Source organism: Callorhinus ursinus, unplaced genomic scaffold (genome assembly GCF_003265705.2).
Source record: "Callorhinus ursinus isolate GAN/ISIS: 27379988/994484 unplaced genomic scaffold, GSC_fseal_2.0 scaffold47, whole genome shotgun sequence".
Classification (NCBI taxonomy): domain Eukaryota; kingdom Metazoa; phylum Chordata; class Mammalia; order Carnivora; family Otariidae; genus Callorhinus; species Callorhinus ursinus.
In genome coordinates, this window is record NW_027397109.1 from 7,636,468 (window position 1) to 7,654,005 (window position 17,538).

General features: G+C 42.5%; 1 protein-coding gene across 3 annotated transcripts in view; it reads left to right on the forward strand.

The window, feature by feature from the left end:
• The first annotated feature begins 34 nt into the window (after positions 1 to 34).
• Positions 35 to 17,538, forward strand: part of ENTREP2 (endosomal transmembrane epsin interactor 2) — a 459,294-nt gene continuing 441,790 nt past the window's right edge. For all 3 annotated transcript variants that reach the window (XM_025893132.2, XM_073882519.1, XM_073882521.1), the window contains exon 1: positions 35 to 253. In XM_025893132.2, coding sequence (XP_025748917.1) covers positions 35 to 253 — 219 coding nt within the window. The remainder of the gene's footprint in view (positions 254 to 17,538) is intronic.

Sequence of the window (17,538 nt, forward strand, 5' to 3'; positions counted from 1 at the left end):
GGGAGCGGGGCGAGGCGTGCGGGCGCTCGGCGCGATGCCTCGGGCCGGCGGTCCCCGCGCGCCGCGCCCCGCCGCGCTGCCCCGCAGCCTGTCCCGCCTGCGCGAGTGCCCGGGCCGCTCCCGCATCGTGCTGGCGCTCGGGGCCACGCAGATGGCGCTCGGATGCCTCATCGTGGCCGTCAGCTTCGCCGCGCTGGCGCTCACCACCTCGGCCCGCGTCCGCCACTCCTGCCCCTTCTGGGCCGGCTTCTCGGTGAGTGTCTGCGGCCGGGCGGGGAGGTGGTTCGGGCCCCCGGGCGGCAGCCCGTCCCGGCAGCCCGCCCGGGACGGCACCGCGGGCTCCAAGTTCGGGGCGCGAACGCCCGGGGCCGAGCTGCTGCAGCGCGGGGTGCAGTTCAGAAAACTCCGGGCTCAATAACTCCGGGGACCTTACTCACCGCTCTCGGAGCATCGCTTTCCCTTTCCTATAGCGCTGATCCCCGAGTTACTTTTCTTGGAGAAAACCGAAGCCAGACGCCCGCCCTCCGGCGAGCCTGCAGCGGCCCCGGGGACCGCCGGGTGAGGGGTGGGCAGCGGGCGCACGTCCGGCCGCGGGGTCTGCCCTGGGCCCTCGCGGGCTCTGCGCGCTGGGGACCCGCGACTCGCCCAGGTGGACTCGGTGCAGACCCAGCAGCCAGGAGGCCCTGACCGAGGCGGGGAGGTGGGGTCCGAACCGGGTGCGGGGCTGCCACTCGGCACGCGCGTCTCGCCTGCGCGGCGGCGGGAATAGGGGCTGGGGGCACGGGACGCGTCCGGTCCGGCTGCGGGTCAGTCGGGGCTTTGGGAAACCGGCTGCCCTCCCCCGCCCTGCGGCCACTTCCAGACTTGACCTCTGGGACTTGGCGTTTCCCGCGTTCGTCCGGAACGCTCTGTGGGCGGCGGGACTGGGCCGGCGACCCGAAACCCGCGTCCGGGGGCGTGTTTTTCTGAGCTCCACACCTCGACGGTGACCCGATTTTCAGGCTGTTGACCCCCAAATTAGAGAAGCCAGGGACTAACAAGCCTCCATAGGAGAAAGCCACCAGGAGATCTCTATTATAAGGAAGCGACTGTCGCCAAGAGTTAATTTTGCGGGGCGGGGGGGGGGGGGATTTTTATAGCCTTTTGATGAAAGTTGTGTTTTCTATATATTGATAAAGAGTGGACATATGGAAACGGAAAAAATACATGGAGAGCAGACATTTATAAAGAGAAGCACTTGTTCTGAGAAGTCTTGACATCTGTAACTACATTTGGTTTATGGTGCCGAAGTACGTCTTATAGGCTTAAACTGTAAACTCAGTATGTTTTAATTCCTTCTCCAGAAATCCAAACTAAGCCTTTGTAATGAATGTTTGCTGTTTGTTCTTGAATGTTGAAGTTTAGCAGTTCTGCCCAGCTTTGCTTTTTCATGTTGTTGTTCTTTTGTAATGGCCTCTGTTCTCCAAGCGCATTGCATGGCTTTTGAAATGAGATCTGAGTAAAACTGACTCTGTGGCACCCTGATCGATACAGGTGTGGTCCTTCATCCTAATGGGGGTATTAATTTTCAAAGCTTATTTCAGACCTCGGGTAAGTCTTGGGAGAGCTGATTAGGAACAACAGTATGTGTGGCCATAGCTCAGGGTGTTTAAATCAGAGAGAGGACGTTGGAGGCAGGAACAGGGGAGCCATAATTCAATTGGACCACTAGATATAGTTTTCACACATCTGTTGCTCAGTTTTTAGCATTATTTAACATGCATTATTTTCATGTCGTCTGTTTTGTGGGCACTGATGTTTATGTCTGCTGGAACCAGCCTACAGGTGGCAGACTGGTAAATTAGCTTCACTTCCTGGCTCCTCCCTGAGCCTCCCTTTCTCCCATTTAGCCTTAGCTATGATTTTTGGTACTCCCAAAGGGCATTGAAAAATAGCTGCCTTTTAACGATAAACCTAAAAGGGAAAATGTTACTTGGACACAGTAGAAAAACTGTGTGAAAAATGTACATTCACTCCATTTTAGCTTGAAGGGGTAAATTGTAAAACAATTCACTTTGCATTTCCAGTGTTATTCCTTTCAACAAGTATAACCTATTCGTTTTAACTTCCCCCAATTCAGAGTAATTCTGCAAATATCTGCCATGTGTAGGCATTCCTCTAGGCTCTGGGGATGACAATGAACACAACAAACTGCTTATATTTTTGAAATTTTGAGTAACTTCAATCCTCTGTTTCCTACTCTACGCCCTTACATCCGCTCTCTCATTGCCTTGTTTTCTTTCTTCAAATTTAATCTGCTGCAAGCACCTTTAAGATTCTTCTAATACAGAATATGTACCATTTTTCACATTTTGAGCCTGCCCTTGGCAGAAATGGTGGTTGGTTCCAGTTATGTTGGGACAGGTTTGCATGTTAGCTTGGCTGTGAGTGGTAACGTTGGCCCCTTACTATATATATCCTCCGAGACCTGGAGACTGCCCTGCAAGGATATTTTTCATTTAAGAATGGTGACTAGGGTGTCTGGCTTTATTCTGAATTTTGCCCTGCGGAGTTAGGGCCGCCCTCTAGCTCTTCTGCATCTTCTGTAACAAAGTTTGAGGGCTCTGTAGAAATCTCTAGATTTCTAGGCCTTCTCTGTGGTTTGTACATGGTAAAGAATCACTGTAAAAATAACTTGCCTCTATTTAAGAGAAAATAATGCATACGAAAAAGAGCTCACATTTTTTGAGCACATACTATGTGCCAGACGTTAAGCTGAGTGTTTTATATGGTGTGATAGCACATTTCATCTGTGGCCCTTGGTGCTCACACTCTTGTGCAGATCCCTTCACTTGAATTTGGACTAGGCTTCCGACTTGCCTTGGCCAGTAGAATCCTGAAAACAGGCAGCCTCAGGGCTGGGTCTAAGCCCTAAGAAGTCTTGGCAGCTTCTGCTGGGGACACTGAAATGGAGGGGGAGTCGGTAACTTGCTGTATTAGTCAGTGTTCTCCAGAGAAAGAACCAGTACCTTGCTCATCCATCCATCCATCCATCCATCCATTCACTTGAGGAACTGGCTGACATGGAAGCCAAAAAATGCCATGATCTTGCCATCTCCAAGCTGGAGAAACCAGGGAAGCCGGTGGTGTTATTCAGTCTGAATGCAAAGGGCCAAGAACCAGGGGGCTAATGGTGTAATTCCTGGTGGGAGAATGAAAGTCTGAGAACCAGGATTGCTGGTATCTAAAGGCAGGAGAGGATGGATGTCTCAGCTCACCCAGTCCTGAGGGTGCGAATTCACCTTTCCTCTGCCTTTTTGTTCATTCAGGTCCTCAAAGGATTGGATGATGCCTGCCCTCCTTGTGAGGGCAATCTTTACTCAGTTTACTGATTCAAATGATAATCTCCTCCAGAGACACCCTCCCAGACACACCCAGAAACTATGTTTTACCAGCTATCTGGGCATCCTCTAGCCCAGTCAAACGGACACATAAAATTAACCATCACACCTGCTCAAGGTTACCCAGCTAAGTGGCCACTGTCAGGGTTGAACTTGGTTGCTCTGACGTTAGAGTCCATACTTGTAGCCCTTAGACTTTTTTAAAAAATTTTTTATTGTTACGTTAATCACCATACATCATTAGTTTTTGATGTAGTGTTCCATGATTCATCGTTTGTGCGTAACACCCAGTGCTCCACGCAGAACGTGCCCTCTTTAATACCCATCACCAGACTAACCCATCCCCCCAACCTCCTCCCCTCTAGAAACCTCAGTTTGTTTTTCAGAGTCCATCGTCTCTCATTAGCCCTTAGACTTTAATCGTCCCCCTTAGGTAGAGGCAGAGAGGGTAGAATAAAGCACTGTGGTAAAGAGTCAAAGGTAAAGCTCCTCAAGGAGGTCACACCCCTGTTTCTTAGGAAAAACACAAAACATGCATGCAGAGATGAACATTCGAGAAAAATGTGGAGAGGCGTTGCATCCGGGACGGATATGTAAGGTTTAGGGAGCACCTTGGCGAAGTTGGAGATAGGCGGGGTGGAGGGATGGGGTAGAGGGGGCGCGAGGGGTTTGGGGGGCAGCAGGTCTGGCCAGAGGGAGCAGTTGCTGTTTCAGCCATCTGCGGACCACCTTCAAATGGTGTTGCTGCCTCAGGTCCTTGCCACCCAGCTAGGAGTTGGGAGGTAGGTCGTCTCCCTCCTGGATGAATGCCTGGCCCATTTTGAGAGGTGATGATCCGTATGAACAGTTTTAAGAGCCTCATGGAGCTAGGTCTTGAATAGTTGTCCTTTAGCAGAGCAGCTTCGTTATGTTTCTTTGAAAATTTTGTAAGGCCCAGGACATCAGAGACAAATTCACATTGTGAATTATCCACATGACCAGTGACGTACATTGATAAAGACATGGTCATTGGGAGCCGACTGCATGACTGGGTATGTATGTGTGTATATGTGTTTTTTTTTTTTTCTGTAAAAGCAACACTGTTGGATTTTTTCATACTTCAAAAACAATATATACTTGTTGCAATAACTGAAACATAGAAGTGTAACAAAGAAAACATAATAGCAATGCCTCCTTCTATCCCAATTCCCGACCCACTGTACCAGTGTTGGGTAATGGGATCCTTCCATGCTTTCCTGTACAATCACAAAAGCATTAGAATTTATGTATATGTGTGGAATATATTTCTTTTCTTTTAAAAAAATTTACAAAAAGATTATACCACATACCATACTCTCTGACTTTGTAAGTTTAGTATATAATAAATATTCCCAGCCATAACCCATTATTATTATTATCACCCCCATTCTTTGTAATGACTGTGTTAGAATCCATAGTATGAATTATTATAATTTATTCAGTTATTCTCCTGTTGGGAATATTCTGGTTGTATCAGTGTACAAACATTGCTGTTTATCTAACCTTAGATGCTAGTACTTGGTTTTTTGTTTTTTGAGCATAGATTCCCCAAGGTGGAATTGCTGGTCAAAGGGTATTCAAATTTAGAATTTTGTTGGGTATTGCTAGATTGACTTCCTCAGAAGATCATTCCTACCCACAGAAGCATTTCATAACGTGCCCTTTTGCCACCTTCTTAGCAGCCCAGGATGTTAGCAGTCCTTAACATTTTTATTCACTGGATGGGAGAAAAAGAAAAGATATTTCTTGTTTTCCTTTGATCTGCATTTCCATGGTTACTTTATTATATGTTGCAAGTATTTTCTTGCAATATCCTTGTTTCTCATATGGCTTAAATTTTGGTGTCTTTTGCCATATAAAAGATTTAAGGACTTTTTATGTAGTCAAATCTGTTCTTTTTCTCTTTTACACTTTCTGGGTCCTTTTCTCTGAGTTTAAGAGGGTTATCATTACAGAGGTCACACAGATTTTTTTTTAAACTTCCTTCTAATGTTTTCATTTTATTTTTTCCATTCAAATTTTATCTTATCCAGAATGGATTTTGCATTTGGTATGGAAAAAGGGCCTAACTTGATTTGCTTTCAGACAGATTTCCTGTGTGGTTCAGTTTTGGGGCTCTCTTCAGTTTTACTCTCTTAATTGTCTATCACAGAGCCAATACCACATTATTTTGGTGACAGTAACTTCATGGTGAGTTTCGCTATCTGGTGAGGCATGCCCCTCCACACTCTTTGCTGTTTCAGAAGTGCCTTGGCCCTTCTTCCGTATGAACTTTAAAAAGTCTGTGTCTAGTTGTTCTTTACCTTAGGATGCCTTTATCTCACATCTGTTCCTGAAGGGCATTTTCATTAGATATATAATTCTGGGTTGGCAATTCTTTCCTTTCAGCCTTGAAAAATAGTCCAGTTCCAGCCATCCTCCATGTTTTCTGGTGGAAATCCACGGTGATTTAAATTGTTGCCAGAGAAGGTGACCGACATTTGCTCTTATCATCTTCATTCTGCCATTAAACTTGTCCAGTGAGTTTTTTATTATATTTATTATCTTCTCATTTAAAAAGAATCCCATTTGGTTCTTCTTCATATCTCCTATTTTTCCTCCTTACTTTTTGGTTATAGTTTTTCATTCATTTCCAAAACAGTGACCCTTACTTCCTGGAGCATTTTTATCATCATTGCTTTAAAGTCTTTTTGTTTGAGAATTCCAAAATTTGTCATCGTTTTCCCATGGAAATTGACATTTTCCTGAATCTTGGCATGCTGAGTAATTTGGGATCATGTCCTAGACATGTTGAATACTATGTTGTGAGTCTCTGGGTATTGTTGGAATCCCAGGGAGAATGTTGATGTTTTTGTTTTAGTAGGCAAGCCATCCTCTTGAGTGTAGATCACAGCTCGTGACCAGCCTACTGTGGGTGGTGGTTCTGATGTCATTTCAGTTTTCAAAGTCTCTGCTGTCCTGTTCACATCTGTCCTGCACGTGGGCCACCCAGTGGCCAATCAGGCTCTTGGACAGTGATCTGACCTGTAGGTCTGTTCCCAAAGTTTGTGTTTTCTGTTTAGGATAGGTAGTACATAACACCTGCACACCTTGGGGATGAGCCCTGAGTTCATAAATACATGTTGGGCATCTCTTTCCCTGGCTCCTCCCTCTTGTGACCTGGATGTTTTCTGTTTCCTTGGGGCTTCCCTTATCCAGTCCTCCAAGAGGGCTAGAGCTTTACCTTGCTTTGCTGCCTCCTTCCTGTGTTTACATTTGGGTAGAGGCCGTGCAGGAGGAGGGCAGATAGGGAGTCAGCAACAAGGTTTTGCCCTATCTTGGGACCAAGTTCCTGCCATCAGAGAGGAAGATTCTTCTATGCCTTGCCTGCTCCTGTCGCTGCTATGATATTGCTTGGGGGGCTGGGGTGTGAGAGAAAGAAGAGAAGGAAATCCAAACGAGAAAACAACGGGGATTGCCTTACTGTCTTTTGGCACCGGGAAACCTATTTCCAAATCCTTGAGCCAGAACTAGAGGGCTTCTGGGCTTTTTCTGTCTGCATGAATGCTCAATTTTGGGTTTCAGGCTATGTTGAGTTTTGGCTGGGGGACGCTGTAGAGGGAAAAATGATAAACTACTGCCTATTTGGTGGTACTTTGAATTGTATTGTTCTTCCTCCGTCTAACTGCTATTTCACTTTTCAGAGTTTTCAAGCTGTTTATTCTATGCATTCTATTAGGTCTTATAGCTGCAATTGGTGGGAGACACAGGGTAATGTATGCTTGCTTACTCTACCTGGAACTGGAACCTCAGTGTTTTTAATATGCTCACTGTGTGAGTCAGACATCCTATATTCAGATAATTGTCCTTTAAATACAAAGACCACAGATGCATAGTTTTGAATTTGCAAGAACTCTGGGAATATTGTACCTATGAGGAGTCTGCTAGAGAGTAAACTTCAGAAAACTATAGGATGATTGGCAACAATTTTCATAAATTTTAGGGGGTGAACATTGACTGTTTTTAACTATAAAACTAAAACATGACAGTAGGGGGCAAATTAATACGTAAGCGTTATGTGCTCTGATTATATAGAATTATACAGCTAAAAAAATAAATGGCAGGAGATGAGGGGAGAGTAAGGGGGAAGCAGAATAAGCTCCTTGTCACATTGGTTAAATTAACTAGATGTAAAAAATGTCTCTTGAAGCTGACAAAGCAAGGAGGAGAAGGTTAAGTTTATTTAGGTTTTTTAAGACTATAAATATTAGCATCGAATGAATACTAGGGACTCAAATTGATGGTTTGAGAAGAGTAAGGGAGAGAGGAAGAAGCATTTACTAGCTACTTGCATTATTGCTCATAGTCGTGAGGTGATACTATCCAAAAGAAGATGTTACCGAGGGGGTTATACAAGGTACTAATAGAAAAGTAGTAACTAGAACCTAGATCCTTCTTGCATACCTAAAGAAATGCAGAGAGAGAGAACAAGCAAGCAGAGACTGCAGCCCACATACCAAAAGACTTCGTGTATTCATGTAGGTGTTTTAAATGTAAGGTTAAAAAATCTGCCAAAGCTGATGCCAGATATATAGACCGTATTAATATATGTAAGTGGGCTTAATTAACCTAGTTAAAAAACTTTTTCAGGTTGACTAACAAAGCAAGATCCAGAGATAGACTTAAAAATAAAAAAAGCTGGAAAGGCTAAAAATAAAAAAAGACTGGAAAAGATATACCAGGTGATTTCAAATAAAGGGAAAGCAGGTGGACAGACAAGGTGGAATTCATATATTGCTGCTTGTTCATGATACAATATAATGCTGTCTTCATATTTTGCTTCTCCTGGTTAACATTTTAACAGTACTCACTACTCCTCTACAGAGAAACTATTTATTCTCTTATTTAGAAATTTTCCTATTTACTCTATTTTTAAGTAAGTTTGGGCTTTCCATATCTATATTCATATCACCTATAAATAATTTTGTTTCTTCATATTCAGTATTCTTCATGTTTTGATATTTGTGTTCTACTGTTTATTTCTTTTACTTATTGCATTGATTGAAACCTTCGTAATGTCAAAGGAGAGTATGAAAGGAAACATTCATGTCTTGTCCGAGGTTTGCTTTTATTTCTTAGTAGATAGGTAATTTTGATTACTTAAATTTTGCTACACTATCAAGCATGTGGAGAAGTTACAAGGAAAGTCCAAAGAATCCCTTACCCTTAACCTAGGGTATATTAATAACTCACCAATTATTAACTTTTTTTTGCCTCATTTGCTTTATCATTTCCAGACCCCCAAACTTCTTATTGACCAACTGATCCATCAGTAATGCATCCGTCTACATACTATTTCTGAATCACTTGCAAGGACATTGCAGACCTCATGCCTCTTTGCCCCTGAATACTTCAGTGTATATTTCCTTGTAAGGGCATGACATAAACACAGGGCAATAATAAAAGTTGGGAAATTAACATTGACACAACACTGTTATCTATGGTCCAAATTCAACTTTTGCCAATTGTGCCCAAGATGTTCCTTATAAATATTCCTCCCTGTCTACTCTCCAATCTAGTATTCAAGGTAGGAATTTAAAAGTCATACTTAGGTAGTTAACTTCTGTTTAGAATTCTTTTGAAGGATGACTGATGAAGTTTTCAGATGTTTTTAGTCGTATATTTATATCGTCCCTTGGTTTTTCTCCTTCAGTAATTGATATACTGAAGTATGTTGATAGATTTCCTAACATTGAATTATCCTTGGATATCTGGAATAAACCTTATCACTTATTCACTTAATATAGTGTCGGAATCCATGTGTTAATATATTAAGTTTTTTGCTTCTATAATCATATATAAAGTTGGTCTGGAGTTTGTTCATGCATGTACACTAGCATACACTATTTTTAGTTTTGCTAAGTTGTGCTGGCTTTGTAATATAAATTGGTGAGCTTTCCATATTTTTCTGTAGATTAGCATGGGAAAGATCTTTGTAAGTTAGCTCATCTGTAAAGTCTGTAAAGTGCCTATTTTAAATGATAGATTTTTTTTTAAGTGATAGATTCTCAATAACTTAATTGTCTTACATATTGGTCTATTCACGTTGTGTTCTTCAGCGAATTTTGGCTTTTGGTTTTTTTTTTCTACTAAGAATTGTCACTGGCTGTCTATTATAACATTTCTAGTTCATTAATTTCCACTTTTTATCCTTATACATTCCTCCTCTGTGTTATTTTCTTAGTTTAGTAGATTTGTGATATGTAACTGATATGTCAGTTGCATATTTGACATATTCATTTTTTTATAATAAAAGCAATTACAGTTAAAATTTTATTGAGTGTAGGTATATTTATAGCACATTGATTTCAATAGAGAGTTCTCCAATTTACATTAATTTTTAGATGTTTATAATTTTAATTTTGATCTTTCCTTGATCCTGGGCTTCTGTAAAATTATTTTTCTTAATTAGCAGATGGTCTTTTTTCTAAAAGATTTTATTTATTTATTTGAGAGAGAGAGAACATGAGAGGGGGGAGGGTCAGAGGGAGAAGCAGATTCCCCGCTGAATGAGGAGCCCAATGCAGGACTCGATCCTGGGACTCCAGGATCATGACCTGAGCCAAAGGCAGACACTTACCCCACTGATCCACCTAGGTGCCCTGCAGATAGTCTTTTTTGAGAGGTGGAAGTTGGATGTCATTGTTACTGATTTCTTGTTTTACCTAATAATAGTCAATGTGGCTTGCAAAGTTTCTTTTTGTAATTTAGCAGTTTTAAAAAATCATCAGTAAATTGTTAATTTTTTCAAAGTTAAATCTTTTTGTTGTTGTTGGCTGTGTGATATGTTACATTGTTTCACAGGTATGTTAAAGTCATCCCCTCTGTTTTATGTTTTACATTCTTGTATTTCCATGACTTTGCTTTACGTTTTTTACCTTGATGTTGTTTTTGTGTAAGTGTTTATGACTACACCTTATTTATTGATGATATCTTTTGTCATAACATAGTGTACATCTTTGTTCTGTTCTGAGCTATTGGTATTAGATCCCACTTTGGTATTAGTGTCATCACGCCTGCCTTTTTAAAAAAAATTGCAACAACCTTAGAGACTTTTATTATCCTTGTAATTTTTATAGTCAACACCCTTTTTTTTTTTTTAAAGATTTTATTTATTTATTTGACAGAGAGAGACACAGCGAGAGAGGGAACCCAAGCAGGGGGAGTGGGAGTTGGAGAAGCAGACTTCCCCGCAGAGCAGGGAGCCCGATGCGGGGCTCAATCCCAGAATCCTGGGATCATGACCTGAGCAGAAGGCAGATGCTTAACGACTGAGCCACCCAGGCATCCCTAGTCAACACCTTTTCTTGATTGAGTCACATATTTATCAGTTTCTTTGCTTGTCGTTGCTTCTTATATCCTGTTACTTCCTTGGGGTTCAAATTTCTTCTTTAGTCAAAGGTGTCTTTAGTAATTTTTTTCAGTGAAGGTTTGTGAATGCCTGTTTGTCTGAAAAAAATTCTCTGTTTCACTCTATCTTTTGAAAGATTGTTGATCTGGGTGTAGAATTCTAAGTTGATGGTTATTTTTCCTCAGTATTTTGAGGATGTCTTCTGGCCTCTGATTTTGTAGAAATTTTGCTGAGTCTGCTTGTGAGAAATCTGCCTTTTCCTGGGTTGCTTTAAAGGTTATCTTTTTGAGGGGCGCCTGGGTGGCTCAGTCGTTAAGCATCTGCCTTTGGCTCAGGTCATGGTCCCAGGGTCCTGGGATCGAGCCCCACATCCGGCTCCCTGCTCGGAGGGAGGCCTGCTTCTCCCTCTCCCCCTGCTTGTGTTCCCTCTCTCGCTGTCTCTCTCTCTCTCTCTGTCAAAATAAATAAATAAGATCTTTTAAAAAAAAAAAAGGTTATCATTTTGACTTGATGGACTGCACTTCCAACGAATGTGGATTTAACAATCCTGTTCTGGAGTTAAGCTATTTGAGTCAGAAGATTGATCTTGTCTTTCTGTATGTTTCTTGGACTTCCTTCTATCCTGCCTGTCCCTTTTCCTTTTGTTCAGATTGTCTAACTCTGTCTTTATGTGCCACAGTCTGGATAACTTCCTTATGTTTCTTCCATTTCACAGGCTCTGTTTTTAGCCGTTTCTTATCAGCTATTGAACCTGTCCTTTGAGAGATTCTGATCTCAATGACTGTATTTCTAAAGGTTCTATTTTGGTCTTTTCTAAATTTGCCTTTTCTTCTTCTGTCATAGTACTTTGTCTTTTTCTTAAGGTCTTGATTCTCTCTTTTATGTCTTTAGTAAATAAGCAAAAATTGTTTTATATACCTTGGCATTTGGTGTTTCCCTTACTAGAAGTCCTGTAGACTATTCCTGTGTGTTGTCTGCTCCTGGGTGGGTGATCTGGTTTCCTTATATATTTTGTCATAGTGTTTTTTAGGGGGAGAGGAGTTGAGCTCATCTTTAGTGCTCTTCTGCTGTGGCATCCTCATGTAGTCAGATGAGCTTTTGTTCCTTTGGAGAGGCTTTGCAAAACTTTTTTTTTTTTCCCCAAAACCAAATTTTCCAGGACCAAATTTTCTGTTAATTTACTTGCTTCAGAGTTCCTACATCATGTGCATGCCAGAAATTTATTGAATGTTCGTTCTTTGAGGGTGGTAGCTTTATACTTTGATTTCAGTTCCGGCTTTCCCTACCTCTTGTGGAACAGAGATCTTGACTTACCTTCCAGCTTGGACATTAGCTAAGTCCCTGGCCATCATAGCTGCCACCCTGCACCCTTTACCTCAGTTGCACTCAGTAGGAAACATTTTGCCTCATGTTAGTGGAATCATGTAATATTTGTCTTTTTTCTGACTGGCTTATTCTACTCAGCATAATTTCCACAAGGTTCATACATGTCGTGGCATTTGACAGAATTTCCTTTCGTTTTAAGACTGAATAATATTCTGTTGTATATATGTACCATATTCTGCTTATCCATTCACCCTTCAGTGGACACTTCGGTTGCTTCCACTTCTTGGCTCCTGTGAATAATGCTGTGTACATGGCTGTATAATATCTGTTCTCAAGTTGATTTTTATTCCATTCTCCAACCTTCCTCTCCTCTGCTTCTCCCTTCTTCTGGTGGTTATATTTTCATCTTGGACAATCTATTTCAATCTGAATTTGCTTTTTTTTTTTAAAGATTTAATTTTTTTTTAAGTATTATCCACACCTAATGTGGGGCTTGAACTCACAACCCTGGGATCAAGGGTTGTATGCTCTACTGACTGAGCCAACCAGGTGCCCCATCAGTCTGAATTAAAAAAAAAATTATTTGAGAGGGGGGGATGGGGGAGGGGCAGAGGGAGGGGGAGAGAGAAACTCAAGCAGACTCTGTGCTGAGCATGGAGCCCAATGCGGCGCTCAATCCCATGACCCTGAGGTCATGACCTGACCCCACAACCTGACCCAAAACCAAGAGTCAGATGCTTAATCAACTATACTACCCAGGCGCCCCAATCTGAATTTTCTAATAGCCTACCAAATTAAATGATTGATATGATTACCATCCTTTTCATTCAAGCTGAATGGTTTCTTCACCCCTTCCTACCCCTCAGTTCCACCAGCTCCTACCCCTTGCCCAGCAGCCCCTCAGGAAGAAATCTCTGGAACCTTTCTCTGTCCCTGGTTCAATTTGAAAGGCTAGTTCAAAAGGAAGTAGATTTTGAACATTACATAGTATATATACTTTGAATGCATGAGGGAGAATATTTTTTTGCTTCATAGTTCAGTCTTTTACTGGGGAATTTTGAATTTGAATCTTGAAAAGGTCAAAAAGTACCATATCCTGTGGTTTTATTGAAGAGTAAAGAAAATGTAATAAAGCCCATGATGGTTTCTTAGACTACTTGATATTGTTGCTGTATTTGTTGATGAATTCTAACCATGTGTGAGGCGCTTGATCCTCACAGAGCTGGTGTCAGGGTGACAGCAACAGAAAGAGAGATGTGGATAGACACCACGAAAGCTAGGGTAGGGCTTCCTCTCGGCCCCCAGCACCCACCCTCCTTGGTTCTCCACAGGCACTGAGAACATTGCCTGATGAAGGGAGGACACCTTCTGTCCTTGGAGAAACCACTTTGCGTTTCTCACTGGGGCAGTGTATGTAATGGCTCCTGTTAGCTTTTCTGGAGGCTCTTTAGGAGTGTCTGACCATGTGACCACCTGGGGTAGCCCTGGGCCCTTTCTTTGAGACACCATATGTGATTTCCAGTGAAGGCCTGATTTCCAGGCCCACGGTCGCCACCATGTCTAGGTTCAGGCTAGGTTCAGGCAACCTGAATTCTGTTTCTGCATTTAGGCACTTTAACTGACCTGACGTTGATACCATGTTTTGGAATTATAGTTTCAATTTGTAATCATGGTCTGCTTTTATCTCCTCTACATCTAACTGTTGACAAAAACACTGTATTTTCCTTAACAGGTACAGTATAGTGAAGTGAACAGTGACTTAAGGAGCCTACAGGAATTGAGGATACTGGCATTTTTGGGGGGGATGTTCAGTCAAGTATTCAGCGCATGGCAAATGTAAACAAATGACTGCTTTTGTGTCAGCAGCTACTAGAGACTATGACTCAATTATCTACCACCTAGGCATGAAATTTAATTGTTCTAAAATAAGTCCTTCAAATTTAAGCACATTCTTTTATAGAGAACATGTAGAAAATTTGAAATTCATGAAAAAGTAAATTTTTATTTGAAAAATACTGAAGTTATCTAATTATAAGCGAAGTGTTGGCTTCTCATCCATGATGAAAAATGTGATAGTGAACTTGGACGGTGATTTTAAAATGGAGATTTGGAACCCTCAGCAAAATTTGAAAGTACTGTGATAATGACACTTACTTAACATGTTAATAAGCTACTTAGCCACAAAGAGCATATACTCATCAGAATCACCTGATTTAAGAAAAAACATGCTTTTTTTTCAGTGATACCCCACAGAGTTCTTTTCAGCTATTCACAAAGGGACACTCACTACCTTTTTGGACACTGATTTTTGACCCAGACTCAGAGAAAGACAAAGGAGCGCAGCATCTGCTTTTCACCTGCCAGTTTATCAGATTCAGCATCGGTGTCCCTCATGTCCTCTCTCCATGCCCTCCACTGCCTTTTGGTGCCACGAGAAAGGGGTGAGGCTCAGTGCGCACTCTTTTTTTCTTGACAGGAAATAACACCTAAGAAGTGGATTAATGGAGGCTTAGATATGTCGTAACTGGTGGTAAATAGCTTCTTCCAAGATTGACTTTCTCTTTGAAAAAATACATAGTCCATGATACTTTTTATTTTTTGTTGCTATATAATCAACAATAACAGCAACAACAACAAACAAAAGAACACAAAGAGCCGGGAAGCCCCTTGAGCAAGGCACTGCCCAGGGACTTCAAGAGTTCTACCAGTGGCTGTTGAAGTGCAATCCAGATGGCATCTCTCAGGTGAGGGGAATGGAATCAGAGTTTAGGAGAAAGAGAAACAATGTTTCTTTGTGGAGAAACAGCCCTGGAGGCGCATGTTCTCTTGAAAGCACACATTCCTCTATGTTTTATGATGGTGATGGGATTCTGATGGTGATGGCAAAAGTATTAGCTATCTGATTTTGTGAAAATTACCATTCAAATAGCATGGAAGGGTACAGACTGAAATGCAAAAAATCCATCCCTCAGCTCCTGCCTTCCCCATTCCTTCCTCAAAGTTATTTTCAGCCTTTCTGTTGTTCTTTCTTTGGTGGCAGGCACACAGTTGTCTTCCTGTCTAATGTCAATGGACAGAGGTCCAATGCCTATCTGGCTTATTTTGTTGGCAGTATACCCAGTTTTTCCCTTCTGGGAGCTTCTAGGGTCTACTCTTTGTTCTTGGGTGTTCTGATATCTCTGCAGTATTTAGTGAAGGGTCTCAGCCATTCAATGAATCCCTTCTTTAATGCTGGAAATCTGGTTCTTTGATTATTTCTGCATCTCAGTTTTTTTGTGTTCTTTTATGGAACTCCTGTTCACTGGATGTTTGACCTGTGTTGATCTTCTAGGCTCCTCAGCTTGTCCTCCCTTTGTTTTAGATGTCTTTGCCTTTTGCTTTGTCATCTGAGAGATTTCTTCAGCTTCAGCTTCTGGATCATCTGTGGAAATTTTAAGAATTGCAGCCATTGACACAGGGCCGGACAATTGAAAGGATTCTCGAGACTGCAGGGTGTACCTGGGGAAGGCTTTAATGAAGGGAGAGTTCAGTGCAGCAGGAGAAAGAAGCATGAGCAAATATCAGAGAGCTCTGGGCCACCCCGGGGTCAGCTCCCGGGGTCCTTACTCTGTAGCACAGGATGTGCTTTTGTGAACTGTCATGATATTTGAGAGCAACAGTCTTACCTGAAAGTGCATCTTTTCTACCCTTTGAAGGTCACCTAGCCAAAGCCAGGCTACACAGCCAGGTTCAAAACAGAAAACTCTAGAGAAGCCAAGTGCAAACCATCAGTCTGAACATTTTGTATAAGCAGTCTGATGAGTTGGTGCGGGTTGCCCGGGTCAGCCTGGGACCCTAGCAGAGGTTGACATTAATTGCTAGTTGGTGCATTTCATTCTGGTTTGGCTAACTGTCTGCGCCTGTGGTTCCAAGTCTCTCTGGAGACTAGCAGAGGTTGCAACAGACCGGGTGAGATTAACTCTGTACTTACCCAGCAATCATAATGAAAATTGTGACGATCTCTTTCATCTTTTTCACTGATTTTTCTTAGCATTGGTCTTCCTTTCTGGTTTTTCATTTTTACGTCAGGGTACTTGTTGGAATTAAGTAAAATCAGTTTTCTTCTTACCCTTGAGTTCTCTTGGCTCTAGGGTCAGTCTCTTTATTTTTCTAAATCTGCCTATTTTTGCGTGTTTGAGTTTTCTTATTGGTGTGGTGGTTCTTGGTTGTCTTATGGTGTTTATAATGTAAGGAATGTGAAAGTTGGTTAAAAGAGGTGCTTGCCATGTTTTCATCTCTTTTCCCGTTCTCCCGTCAAATGAAAGCCTGACTTTGCTCTCTCTGGACGTGGACAAGGCATACATATCACCTGGAAGCTATTCCTTTGAGCCCTTGGGCTGTGACGAGGCTAGCGGCCTCTCCTCCTTATCTTGGGCTACTCTGAAGAGCTTCGGCTCTGGAGCATGACTTCTCTCTTTGGAGATGGACGAGGCAGAAAGCTCACTTCTTTTGGTTTCTGCCTGCAAACACACACCAGTCCTGGAAGTGCTGGGGTGAGGGCAGAGGGGTCTGGGGGCCTGACGTTCCATCTGTAGTTCTGCAGATGGCCTTGAGTTACCTGCTGTGGGTCCCGTTTCTTGCTTTTCCTCTTGGGACCTGTGGTCTGTGGGCTCATCATGCAAATGAGCTTATCTCTCTCTCAGGCCTTTTCTCCTGGATCCCTGGATTGGAGACCCTTCCCTCTGGTTCCTCTGCCAGTAACTGATCTTAACGTTTTTTCCATTACTATAAATGGTCTTCTCTTTCTCCTCTTCCACCCAAATTAAACGCATTGGCAGGAGAACACCAGAAGGCAGTTCACATAGTCTGAGACTGGATAACAGAGCCGAAGTCCTGCTGGCTCGCCTTCAGTCCTGCCCCCATTTTCCAAGTCCTGTTCCATACCCCTCTTCCTACCACTTGGTGTAAAGTTTCTGGACCTCACTCAAGTTATTGCAAGAATAATGTTTTTGAGAATTTAAATTGGCCCATTTTTTAACTTCCCGTAAATCATGTTATCCTGCAGCTCTCCCACCCATTCATTCAAGAACATTCATTGCTTTGGGGGAATAACGGGTACTCTCCCTAGAACAAAACACTCATTACTGAGCTTTGAGTTCCAACACTTTGCCGAGTCTCTAGAGAGACTATAGTCATGAAAACCACGCTTTGTAGCAAGTGAAAAGGAATCTCTGAATTCCAGGAGCCTTCCTTTGTACCCTGAGAACAAAGCTTAAAGGCCTGGAAATTCTTTGACCCTCATGCTCCATGTTGGTAGGACAGAGGAGATGATGGAAGGGAAGTTCCCACCCAACAGGAAGCAGGACAGGAGAGCAGAAAGCCTGCTGGGGCTGGAAGGAAGAGCTTGCAGGAGTCGGGAGTCCCCAAAGGGAAGCTTCTTGAGTC